Source organism: Loa loa, assembly GCF_000183805.2.
Source record: "Loa loa unplaced genomic scaffold supercont3.117, whole genome shotgun sequence".
In the NCBI taxonomy this organism is placed as follows: domain Eukaryota; kingdom Metazoa; phylum Nematoda; class Chromadorea; order Rhabditida; family Onchocercidae; genus Loa; species Loa loa.
Window position 1 is genome coordinate 127,592 of NW_018108297.1, and position 13,508 is coordinate 141,099.

A 13,508-nucleotide genomic window follows, 5' to 3' on the forward strand; every position below is an offset into this window, starting at 1 on the left:
CTCCTAAATGATCCATTGAAGTATGAAAAACCAGTTACAGTCCGCATCAACAATTATCATATTCCCTGTAAATAATACATATCTAATAGACGTGAAATTTAAATAAAATCAATCCAAGTTAATTTAAATATGAATAGCAAAGAAGAAAAAAAACATTTGAAGCTCTGGATTACAATATTTTAATACTTGAAATAAATAACATGATGTTTTATAATCTTCAAATGATGATCATAAGCTATTCTAATTATCTAATAAATCAATCACCAATACCAAATTCCATCTTTTAATGTTAATTCTAATATCACCAATAATTCCATTTATGTAGTACAATCATTAAAATGTGACTTCAGCATTCATAATTAAGAGCAGCTGCTATTGCTACAAACAAGATAATCAAATCATCTATCCAGCTATATTCGAAAATAACTACTCGCCCTATTACAACTAATATATTTAAAAAAGAAAAAACAGTATATAATAATGCAAATAAAGATAGAGAAGGCGCTGATGGACAATATTAATCACTCACATGATCGTTATAGCTCAAGACTCAACAGCAGGACTCCAGAAGTAACCTTGAAACCATGTACATCGTGGATACAATTAATCAAAAGTCCCAGAACCGTGCCCGTGAAATATCAATTGAAGATTCTAAAAATCCAGCTTAATTCAGGTTTGAATACGATGTACCAGTGATTCCAGGGAGACCACGGATGGTCCCTAGGAAAGCCATATGATACAATTTCCAGACATATAGAATGGCTAAATTAACAGTCTGGTAAGTATTTAATGGAAACCGCGAAGGAAATACAAACAATCAGCTTCTAAAATGACAAAAAATAAAAATTGACTGATCATTTAATGATAAATTAACTTGTAAAGAAGTTGTCAGCAACTTTTGGAATTATGATAAACTTAAAAGACGCGAAAAAAAAACAAAGAACAAGATATACTGGGACGTAAAAGTCAAATTAGATTTAGAATACATATTAATTGATTCCTCTTTCCCTTTTAGCTAATCTTCGTAGAAAATTCTCTTTCACAACTTTCTAGATAAGATAACTCGACAGCAAAACGAAAAGTTTTTGTTTTTCGTAAATACGTAAATCATGCTGGCAAATTTATGGACATGAATTAGGCCCATGGAAAAGAATTAGGGACAGTGATAATAACGAAATTGTAGCGATATGTGCAAAAGGATACCCGAATAATACAAATAACTTAGCAGTGTAATAATTATATACTTCATCTTGCTGCAATCAAATTCTTGCTATATTCATGACAATGCTTTTGCTTTTTTAAACCACAAAAAAAAGATTCACAATGCATGCATGAACAATTTGGAATGGACCTGCATCCAGGTCCGTGTATCATGCGTTATGGATAACACAAAATGGTGCTCTTTACGTCAGCATCGTAAATCAACCAATTATTGATTAAGGGCACTTAAAACGATACCATATCATTTTATAGTCTCGACGATTTCCTATTATTACTAATATCTGGTATCCATCAAACTCAACATATAAATATTCATAACTCATAGCAAAACTGGAAATCCCCAAAAACTTAAACGAGTGCCAAACAATAAGCAGCTTTTCAGGATAAAAGGATTACAAATAATGCAAAAAAGAATACATAGTTTTGGATTAGCGAACAGTAAAACTGTGAAATCAGTAGAGACAATCGGTGGACGATTTTCACGTACCTATCACAGACTGAGCGAGACCTTGATTATGACTGTATTAGATCCAACATTAAAATAGTCAGTTTGAGTCCCAACCTCCAAATGCCTACAATCTTAAAAGAGTATTTTAGTTTCATGGTTTCATACAAAGCAAAGAAAATTCATACGTTTTTTTCTTTTTTTTTTTTGCAGGAAACTACATATCCACCATCCCGCTTGAAAATGAACATCAAAGTCTACAATACAATTTCAGTATTGGCCATAACAGCGGAAATCTAAAGAAAATTTGGAGGAATGAACGGCAACAAAGTGACTTCATTCTAGCGGATTTATAAGGGTGTGTAATCCGTTAGAACGTTGTACATCATAAATCTTTAGAAAACTAACAATTACAAAGGACAAGCTGAGAGAGAGAGAAGTGATAACAAAGAAATTGAAAGAAAGCTCCATGTTTCACAATTACTTTATTGGATAAGCTTTAATTTATACACAAACATAAATGATGCAAATAATTTGAATCCTTCAATAAATAATGAAACTTTGAGTAAAATACTGCAAAACTTACTAAATAATAGAGCAGTGCTCCAGTTCATGTTAACTTCGAACTATTATTTCTTCATTACCACTATACTGACTTCACCTTTGCTGCTGCTTCAACTCCTTGACTGCACGTATATAAGCAATGAGTGAACTTAATGGTTTTGCCATCCGGATAAACGGGTGTCGCAACAATTCTTCGGCGTCAGCTCGTTCTTCCTGTTTCACACATAGGCAGCGATCCAGAAAATCGTTAAATTCTGGAGACAAGGAATTTTTCTTCTTTACTTCTGGTTTTCCATTTTGAGCTATCAAATATATTGCCTGAAACAACAGAAAATGTCAAAAACGAAAGGTAGCAATAACATTAGTACTCCGCAATTATTAGTCCTAGTGATAATAACCAAAGCCGTCAGAAGTAAACCCCTTACCGCCTTAAAATCTGATAGGAATCAATACTTGTAAACCTCAACCTTAACTTAATGTTAGCTGAATTGAAGTATATATTTCTAGAAATTGCATGTACGTATGAAAGTATTGTATGCCGCCAAAATACAGATGGATAAATAAACATTATAACACAACTGCGCATAAGAGTAAACAAACTTTGATGGGAGTTTCATAAAGATATGGTGGTTCTCCATCGAGCATTTCCAAAGCCATTATTCCAAGCGACCAGATGTCTACTTTATAGTTGTACTTCACCTTATTCACGATTTCAGGAGCCATCCAGTACGGTGTCCCTACCATTGTTGCCCTTAATTTTTTGGAAATTATTTATGCTCGCCAGCAATAACTTTCTATACCAACCTTTTTGATCCAGGTTGAATCTGAGCGCAGAAGCCAAAATCCGTCAATTTTACGGCACCTTGCATTCCCAGCAAAACGTTGTCCGATTTAATATCTCGGTGTATGATACTGTGACTGAAAAGACAAAATATGAACAAATCCAAAAGCGTGAAAATTAGTAAAATACATCAAAAAAGTAAATAATTTGATTACGAAGCGTGATCTCAACAGTCACACACTCAAGGCTTTATATCATAACTTTTCCCCTACTGCTTTTCTTGCAGTGTTTGGATCTTTCTCATCTACCTAATTATTTCTCCAAAGTCGCACTTACTAAAACAAAGTTACATAACTTGTAAGATCATAACTACAGACATTCATAAGAAGAAACAATTATTTGCCTGTGTAAAAATTGAAGAGCATTCAAACACTCCTTCAAAATTGCAGCAATTTGTCCTTCATCTAATTCAGTTTTCACAACAACGTCTGTTAAATTACCACCCTCCAAATAGTCCATGACAACCCATAAGTCGTCTGCATCCACCAAAAAACTGTCAATATAGTTAACAAGATTCTGCAAAATAATATGAACTATTCTCTGGTCGTACGAAAAAAAAAATGAACTACAGAAGACCTATCTCTTATAAATGAATGGAATTCTACAGGATCATTTTCACAAAGAAAACCTACTTCATGCTTGTATTTCTGCATAACTTTAATTTCCGTAAGCAGCAACTCCTTCTTTGGCTGACTTTTGAATGCCATACGCTTCACGGCAACTACTTCACCAGTAACCTTATCGCGTGCGGTATAAACATGGCCCGATGCACTAAAAATATAAAGACATAATGGCAATGCACAAATTCTAGCAGAACAAACCAAAGAAATAACATTGCAAAACAGACATTTCCTTTAATATTATTAAGATGAATAAAGTTAATGATTCAGATCTAAATTTTTGTAAATCTTTTGGGAATGCCATAGCGTCCTTGTAGGGCAAGTGAAAAAGTATCCCTTTTTAACAAACTGTCTCTTATCTTTTTAGAAAGCTAAAAATTACCCTATGCCAATTTTCTGAAGTAAGTCGTATCGGTCTGTTGGATTACCCTCATTAACTATTTGTTTCAGTTCTTGCAATATCTGAAAGAAGATTTTGAATGATTTGCTCGAACACGAAAGAACTCATCGTTACAGAGTTCATGGTATCGAATATTCCACCGCAGCCGTGAATATGGTCTATTCAGCTGGGCAGTAGAAGAAACGTATAAATGTTACGCTTACTTCTTGATCACTGGGTTTCTGGCGCTGAGATTTATTCGCAGCTTCATCCGTTCCTTTATCATTTGTTTGCGCCCTCTTCCTTACTTGTACCTAAAAAATTGAATATAAGCATTACTACGCGCAAACATACTTATTTCAATATAAATAAACCTCAAAACTTTTAACCTGGAACAAGAAATTCTGAAGACTCAGAGATCTACCACATACACCATTCTGAGGAAAGAGCAAGGTAAATTTATCGATAACGCACGTTATCACAAATTCCATTAGTTGCTTCTTTATTGCCGATATCAACGCTATTAGCCTTTGTCATCTTGCCTTCCGATTCTACGTTTCCCGAGCACTGTGTTGTTGCTGCCACTAACTCATTTCCGGTGTTCAATTCAACAACTGTACTCGAATCAACATCTTCAGAAACCTTGGATGACTCCGACTCCAGACTATCTCGACCATCTTGCTGTGTTGTCAGCTGTTCACTAAGTGAACACGATGGTTTCAAATGCTGAAAGCAAACTAAAACTAACTGAAACTTGAAACCCTATTATTTTTTAAAAAGAAAAGCTGAGTCACAAGATTATAATGCCGACAATAGAAATTTCAGCAACAAAAATTTCGCAAAACTCAAATGTGATTTGAAAAATCTACCACCATAATCCCGCATATACTTTCTCGAATATTCAATAAGTTACTTAAAGATGAAGTACACAGAGGAAAAATAGATTATTAGGTAAAGAAAATGAATGGATCTGAAAATTCAACAAATGTTTAACTTAAAATTTCAGGATAAACCTTGCTGTTTTTTCATTCCCCCCTTTGAAATTTAAGAAAAGTATCATTAAAATGATCAGTACAGATCTTTAACTAACGCAAACAACTAATCTTACCGCTAACTCATTCCCAATGAAGTCGATGTAAGCCGAAAATGGTGACATAACGCCAAAAGTAATTCGAGGTATAAATGGGTTGCACATTTTCTAATTCTTTGTGAAGAATGGTGTTGATGTGGATAACCTATCACTAAGAAGCACAAATCTCTCGACTGATGAGAAGGAACGAATTTAATTCCAATGAGATGAAGTGCTTTGCGGTGAAGACCAGTTAGTTAAATAAATCAGTATGTGTAAAAACGATAAATAATTTGTTCTAACGGTGGTTTCGCAATATCATGAAAATCAAGAAATAAGAATTTTTAGAGTAGAACAGACTCTATCAACAGCTGAATATCGCGGCGAATACGCCACAGGCCAACGTGATAAATAATATACCAAACAAGTATGCAGACCTTATCTATTGAACGATGATACGTCGTGGGTATGGGTAAGCACTAGTTATGTAGAGCACATATGAACGGGTAATCAATTCGAAACACAAGCATGTTTTTTCTTTTTTGTTTTTTTGCTCTCGAAATTAGGTGTAATAAATTACTGCCTCTAAAATAACATTAGTACACATAAAAAAAGACACGAACAACCAGTGAAGTGTTAACGATACTAGTATCACACCTTTATGGGTAACACTAAGAAATCATTTTCTATCTCTTCTCTGTTTCTTCACTAGCCTTTCTCAGTTCAATTTCCTTTTGTTTTTTCCTCCTTCCCTTATCTTTGCTTGAAATGCATATAGAGTGTCAACGATGCGAAATTAGTGTCACGCACTTTTGTTCAAAATGAAAAAATCTAGTTCTCGCACCATCATTCCCGCTGTTGTCCCACTAAGGTTTTTGGGAAAATGAATGGATAAGCTATTTTGAATTCCATTATTCTGAACCGCACATCAAATGCAACTGTTATAAATTATGCTTTACACTTTACAGAAGAAAAGGAAAATTCCCAGGGAGATGATTCTTTCTCTTTTCTAATTTTTTGATGGACCAGACTATTTGACAAAAAAAAAAAGGTTAATAAAAAACTTGTTGATAAATAATCAGGGATAGTGTCATGGATGTAGCTATCCAGCATCATGAAAAGGCGCAACAATTAGTAACGGGGTGAATCTTCGCTTTTCTCTGTTCGCCGAAAGTCTCTACCAATAATCCAGTTATTTTATGAATAAAATATTGCACAAATATCCACACTTAATTATACTTCATACAGCTAATCCACTTTTTTCGGATAGTAATGGGTGACCAATGTCGGGAGACAATGACCAGTGCTGGGAGACTATGGCTTTGCCATCAAATATTTTATTTTTGTATTTACAACCATGGTCTAAATGAGATTTATGGTAAGGCGAAAATGATTCTAAATTGGATGGAGATGATATTCCTTACTTTTTGTAAAAAAGTCTCTCCATTTCTTGAATAATAGCCACTCTTTTCTTTTTTTCTCTTGATAAATTTAAATCTCAACGCTTGCACGTTTTTGTTTCGCTATCAAATGACACAGTAACGATGAATTTTTTTCCTTATCGACATTGCCATAATTAATAATAGACCGGGAATGATTACAAACCGTTGGTTTTGGTGGTAGTGGAGGTGGTGTTTTCCGAACACCACTTTTTATTGCCGGTTTGGTAGACACTTCGTTCGACGAAGTTTCAACACTTCCCTCACTAATTATTGTTGTACTGCAATGCGATAAAATTTTGAGTGGGGAACAACCAAAAACATACTCGAAACAAAAAAATAAAAAAAAAGAAAATTGTTCGGCATGGAACTTCCCAATAGACACAAAGTGGAATATTCCAAAAAATATTGTCACCTGTTTGAACTTCGTGATGGTGGTAATGGTGGTGCGGCAGGGTGCTGCGAATGTCGAGGAGGTACTGTTGGAGGTGTGGCAATTGGAAATCCACTTGCCGCAATGGATGGAATTGCTGTGGAGATCTCTGCTGAACTATCACTTTCCATATCTCGAGAATCTTTTACTATAAACGGATGTGTTTTATATATAAAAAGGTAATTTTTTCGAAAATAAACTTCATTTTCAAACGAATGAAAAACACGGAGAAACTTATTACCCCGAAATTTCGACAAATTTATAAACTATATTGCTAAGTATTACCACTGCCCATATCATCCGTTTTTGCAATTGGTTGAGTAGGGGCCGTAGGTTCCTCATCATTTTCATCGTCAAACGGCAACTGAGAATTTGTGATCATAAACTTTTGTTTATCAGCTTCCTGTGCCATAATAGTTTTTGCATAAAATTTCAATGCCGATACAACTGCTGAAGGATTTTTCTTCTGGTCAGCTTCACTGCAAGAGAATGACAACAAATAATGACATTTATTCCACTTGACACACTTGCAAACAGATGAACTATATTTCACCATATTTAAAATGAATAAACAATTCTGAATATTTCAGGAAAAATTCTACACCAACCTAATATCACGAAGCAGTGTGTCCATCCAAGGCTGTGGCAAGCCCGTGAATTTCTTGCCATCGTAGCCAACATGTATTCGATGGACGGTATTATAAGGTGAGCTGATTTCTCCTGGGCCGGAATAGTATGATGAGGACGAATTGACCTCATTGTTATTTGAATTAAAGAAACGTCCTAATATGCTTCTTAGTCTGACCTGAAATAATAAGACATGCCTAGACCTCTGCAACTCAGCAACAACCACTCCTTAATGAACTTCATTTCATTTCGACAGTTGCACGACTTGCGAAACCAAATAACTGGCCTGGAACAACTACACGAAGAACATCGTCATAAATTGGAATAGGGGAAGAACCTCATAATAACTCTAAAGACATTAAATGTTCCTTTTGGCACTAATATCCAACAGCAGAAAATGTATTCTAGGCTCTTTAGGATTTCTGCAGCAAATCTCTTTCCTGATTTCGCACTTCTTAACTAACCAGTGTCATTGCCACATCGCTTAGATATCAAGCCAAATTTTGCGGTTCAAAATATATAAAAACCCAAACTAATACACCAAAGAAATGGTGTGAACGCAAACAAGACTTACCTTTGATTTGTCCTTCTCACGTGGAGTAGACATAATCGTGAGGATGGTCCACGATATGCCCAAACTAAAACAAACAGAACTGAAGTCGTCACAGGAATGTTTCCGACTATTTGAATAATGTTAAAGAAATTTCCAGATTTAATTTTAAAAAATTCACACTGGCCAAATGAAGAAACAAGAGCGAGTTACGAAACCAATGTTGCCTAATTCTTCTTTCATTAGACTTTTCTAATTTTTTGAATTAAAACAAACGTTTAGTAGGAAAATGAATGTACAATAATGATGTAAATACTGATGGTACTTTATGAAGATCAAAAAATTGGGCTACAGCTAAAGTACACGACGATATTCAGAAGACCAAATGCGGAATCTGTCTAACCTCAACTCCCCTCCCTCCTCAAGTGCCCAAGATTGTATCAGGACGGGGTCAAAAAAGGACACCAAGACCCAACGCCTACCAGAAAACCCGAAGTCCAAAAAGATGATGTAATTTGCGGCCGTAGGCATGAGTCACAGTGCCGAATGCAATATGTATGAATCATCGCACTTTTTTTTTCGTTCTTTCCGTTAGAACTGTAATAAATTATCACAAAAAAAAAAGATTGAAAAGCAGCAGAGTCAACTCCTAATTATTCACAAACATAGTTTTATGAACAATAAGAAGTTAATTTTTGAAATTGTTGAGGTATCAAATGTTAACTGATAGTCTGATAATTTCGTTTCATGCCGAGATCCGGTTATTCGGTCTAACCATCAAGAGGAAAAAACGTGTGGTCAGATCATGATTTTAGCAAATGAGTAACCTTTTTCTCGAAATTATGTGAAAATTTTTTTAAATTAATCCTTAGAATTTCATGTATGTTTTAGCTACCATATTGTTTTTATCTTTCCAAAAAGGTCAGCGATACTTTAACGTCCGTTTTTTCCTTTTTTTTCTTTTTGAAGTTAATAAATATAAGTCCGAAAATATCAAAGAAACAATTATTCCGTTGTGAAGGAGAGTTACAATTGTTGTTTCATTTATTCAATTTCTTGAAGCTCTAAAATTTAATCCTTCCCAACAGTATCGTTGTAAATCAACATAATTCTTGATTATTGAGAAATCCCAGCTCACTATTCGATATTACAGGATGTGTTTGATGGAAGAATTTTGAAACTTTTAATTTAATTTAACTAATTATATTAACGATGTAATATCTGAGGACCAAATATCCAAAAACCAATGCCAACAAATATGGTATTTTAAATGCTCATTTTGTGCGAAAATTGCGTTGTACTGTCATTTGATAACAATGATTTGATTATCTATCAAGATTTCTACAGCGCACCTTCATATTATTACCCGTTAACTTTCTATTTGCTGTATCTTTTTTTTTTGTTAGGAAAAACCATTAACATTCAATATTATGAACATAGCAACAAGTAATTCTCAAAAAGCAAACGGCGAAATTATCATAATCCGTCAAAAGTTCTCATATGAACAGTGAACCATAAATTCATATGAGCTTTCATCATACTACTGAAATTGATGGATGAAAGCGAAGTTTCGACCTATTGAAGCGGTAATTGTCAATTTTTAGGATTTGTTGATTTACCTCTCCAAGATATTATTTCCTGTTAATTGATTCTTGGGCAAGTCGGAAAATCTAATTAAGTATTGGTAAGATTTCTTGAATTTCTGGGAGGAGGAGAAAAAAGAGGAGGAGTGAATGGTTTTTTTTTAATCAATATAATGATTATATGAGCTTTTCCCTATCACTCAAAGGTCCACCATTAAGCCGAAAGCTTTGCCTAGATGTCCTCCCCCTCTCTCTTCCATTTTGACAACTTACAAACGGAAATGGTCTTCTCATTAAACAAACGAAATTGCCCCGAAAATGCCCTAAGCCACAGAAAAACATGCATAAAAAACAGTCACTTACCGTATGCTTTCTTCATTCTGTCTCTTCCCTAGTCCTATTTTGATTTTTGGTTTTTGGCAATACCTTACCTTCCTTTAGACCACTTTTTAAACAATATTTTTAGTTTCTGGATGGGAAAAGTTTTAATAAAGGAACCAAATGTTATTAGCAATGGAAAGAAGTCTTAACTCTATGCCAGAATGATTGGATCATAAATTAGACGTAATGTCGGATAAAGAAAGAGCATACAGAACGGGTTGGTAGTTAAGATTTGATGCCAAAACATGTCTGCCTTATAATGGAAGTCCCCTTGTGAATTGGAATGAAACGAAAATAGGAAGCAAGTTGAAAGTTAGTATTGTTAGTTTAAAGAACAAGCTGAAGTCCTTAAATTTGTCAAATTTGTCTCCGTAAAGGCACATAAAGGGATATTCTTCAAAACTTTCCCCTCCATTCCTTATCCTATTTCACATCGCTCCTCCAGTTGTCAACATAATTCATGGGAATTCTTTTCTCCTTATTTTCAGAACAAAGCAAGACGAACACAGATGAAATCCACGAAACAGTAGATAAGTAAAGGTAAGTAACAAATCGAGGGTAAGACAGATCGAAAAAAAGTAAGTAATCATTCCACAAAATTGCCAATATCTGGTGCCGTATTTATGGCAAGAAGTTTTTTGTAGTAATTCATTTATCTGCGTGTGCGATCGAAATTTACTTCATTGCCTATCATCAATCGTTTGATTTGTTCAACCGTTCACCATCATCATTTCAACATTTTTAAACATCAATTCCATCCAAATTGTGGGAAACAGATGTGTCTGCAGCACGAAATTTCATCTTTTTTTTTCTTTTAAATTTCTTTACTTGAATTTAAAATCAAGTCCAAAAAACCATAACATAAAGAATTGATTTGTTTAAATTTTGTCCTAAAAATTAATCATTACAATTCAAAATACATTAAAACTTCGAAAGATTCAAAAATGGCTAATCTATCGTGTTGCTGATGTCAATTTATATAAGATGTTTCATTAAACTTCCGCTGCTTGCAAAGTGTAGGTGTTAAATACCAAAAACTTGAAACATAAAATAAAATTCTGACGACAAAGATGGCGTTGCAAAGTTCAAATAGATGAGGAAATGAAGGTAAGAAATTTTTGGAATGGAAATGGATGAAAAGAAGGAAATGAGTTGTAGTCAGATAAGCTGACAAAATTGAGCATTTCAATTTGGCAAATTTTACATTTACAGGGGAATTTTTCAAATTCATATTAACAAATCTTTAAATTTATGAATGTAAAACAAACCATTCATTTGCTTATGGCCGATTAATTCAATATTATTACGGACTTTGAATGCCAACGTAAAAAATATGCTTTCCTTTTTTTCGTCGCCTTTTTCTGATTAAAATATTTCATTTTGAAAAATTCAGTTATTCGGCGTTTTCTTCTTTCTTTTTTCTTTTTTTTTGTAGATTAAACGATGTCCTTGGGTTGGTATGATGTTGCCTTTCAAGTTTGAAAAATTAGCATTATATTACTTCCTGAAATCCCTGTATATCTCATCTTTCTTTTTTAATAACATTTCGATATTTTCATTTTTCTTAACCAACCAGGAAACTTGGCAAACTCTGTTCAACTTCAGTTAAGAAAGCCAAAGAAAGCATTCCTAACTTTGGATAAAATTTAATGCAGCACTTATTTCTTCAGGCAAATTAAGGCTGTGCAAATTATCTTCAAGATTTCTTCTTGTTGTATTGCTAACATTTTCATTCAAAACATAATCATATATTTAAGGTGTAGCTATCATCATCGTAACACTATATGATGAGAAGCAAATGTGTCGTAGCATATTCTCATCAACATACTTGAGCTTCTTCATATTCGCATTACAAATTCATCAAAAGAATTTCCGACATTCCTAAACTTAAAATCGAGAATTATTCGGACGCATTGTGATCATTTTGCAAATTAACACTCTTTTTCCGTAAAATTTCCCAGTTTTTTTTTCTTTTCTCTTCATTTCCAGTCTATCATCAGTCATTATTTTAATACTTCCCAAGCTTTAAAACATAAATTTTTTGTTTGGAGCCTAATATCTTATTTTTAATGAAAAAAGAAATTGAAATATTGCATATAAACGAAAAGGTCCAAGAAAAAGAATACGCAAAAGTATTCATTTCAGATTTTTGCAGATCATTTATGGTAATTTCACAAATTGAGACCATAATTTACGTTGCTTAATCGTTCTTATCGATAAATTGTCCTTATCAATAAATCGTTATCATTTGGATCAGGATTGTCTTATCGCACAGAAAATTATCACAGCATATACCTTTTCACCATTTTAGCTACCTTTTTTACTCATCAATGATGCCAAATTATCCAGTGCCTCTTTTAAGATAAATTGATGTTGCAACACAGAAATGAAGCCGACCGCTAGCTGAAATATCAATTGAGGAAAAGGACATTTTATCTTATCATCAGGATTATTCGATCCTTGAGCAATGTGAATCTTCGAAATCTACTCACTTCGTTCATTTCACCATAATTCCATTTCATCTATCCGCTTGTCAAACTAATAATGACTCGAAAGCCTGATTTGATCTATGCCAAATGTAATCAATGTATTATTATTATCGACTGACTTTTACCTTCTGGTAAATAAAAATTAATGTTTCAAGTTAAATTTAAGATGTAAACTTTGTACTATTTAATCTTCCGACCAGTCGCTTCATCATGTAACTTCTAATGCTCTTCCTGAATGCGGAAATTCATTACATTCATTACGATATAGGTCAAAACGAGCGTTTAATGGGACATAGTTTCTACCTGTGCAAATAATGGAAATGGTAAGTGATAGAAAAATCCTAAACCACAAATCTTTATACGGATTTAAGCAAAAACAGAAAAAGAAGCTAGTGACAAAAAGAAGTAAAAAAAAAGGCAAATTATGAAAACTGTTTTTCGGAGCTATTAGTTGACCCTACAGTACGCTTAATTAAATGGCCTAACCTCAACAACATAATTAATTAAGTCAAGAGAGGACACCTAGAACTCTTAAACCTTCCGAAATGCAAAAACGAAGATTGCTTTCATGATTGAGGGAATATAATACATAATTCATAAACTAATTATGACAGAAATATTCACAAAAAAGAAACCATGCGTATAATGGACGACAAATGGCAAAAAAAAAAGAAAACTAATTATTTTATGGAAACTATGGTTTCAACAAATATATTTCTGTTACAATTTTAAAAATTTATTTTCCTTCCCTTTTCCCCTCTTTGCATTTTTAATGATGATTTCCTTTCATTTTAATTATTATTATTATTATTATTATTATTACTATTATTATTATTATTATTATTATTATTATTATTATTATTATTA

At 33.4% G+C, this 13,508-nt stretch overlaps 1 protein-coding gene across 1 annotated transcript; it reads right to left on the minus strand.

Annotated features, from left to right (window-relative positions):
• Positions 1-2,323: 2,323 nt before the first annotated feature.
• Positions 2,324-8,283, minus strand: LOAG_17711 (STE/STE20/PAKA protein kinase; the record flags this gene model as incomplete). Its single annotated transcript, XM_020450373.1, has 13 exons — positions 8,213-8,283; positions 7,620-7,816; positions 7,297-7,490; positions 6,994-7,159; positions 6,745-6,859; positions 4,545-4,796; positions 4,295-4,384; positions 4,074-4,153; positions 3,704-3,842; positions 3,415-3,587; positions 3,035-3,148; positions 2,831-2,981; positions 2,324-2,548 (listed from the first exon to the last, which is right to left on the minus strand). The coding sequence occupies exons 1-13, from the start codon at positions 8,243-8,245 to the stop codon at positions 2,324-2,326; spliced, it is 1,929 nt and encodes a 642-aa protein (XP_020305959.1). The 5' UTR covers positions 8,246-8,283.
• Between the last annotated feature and the right edge of the window lie 5,225 nt (positions 8,284-13,508).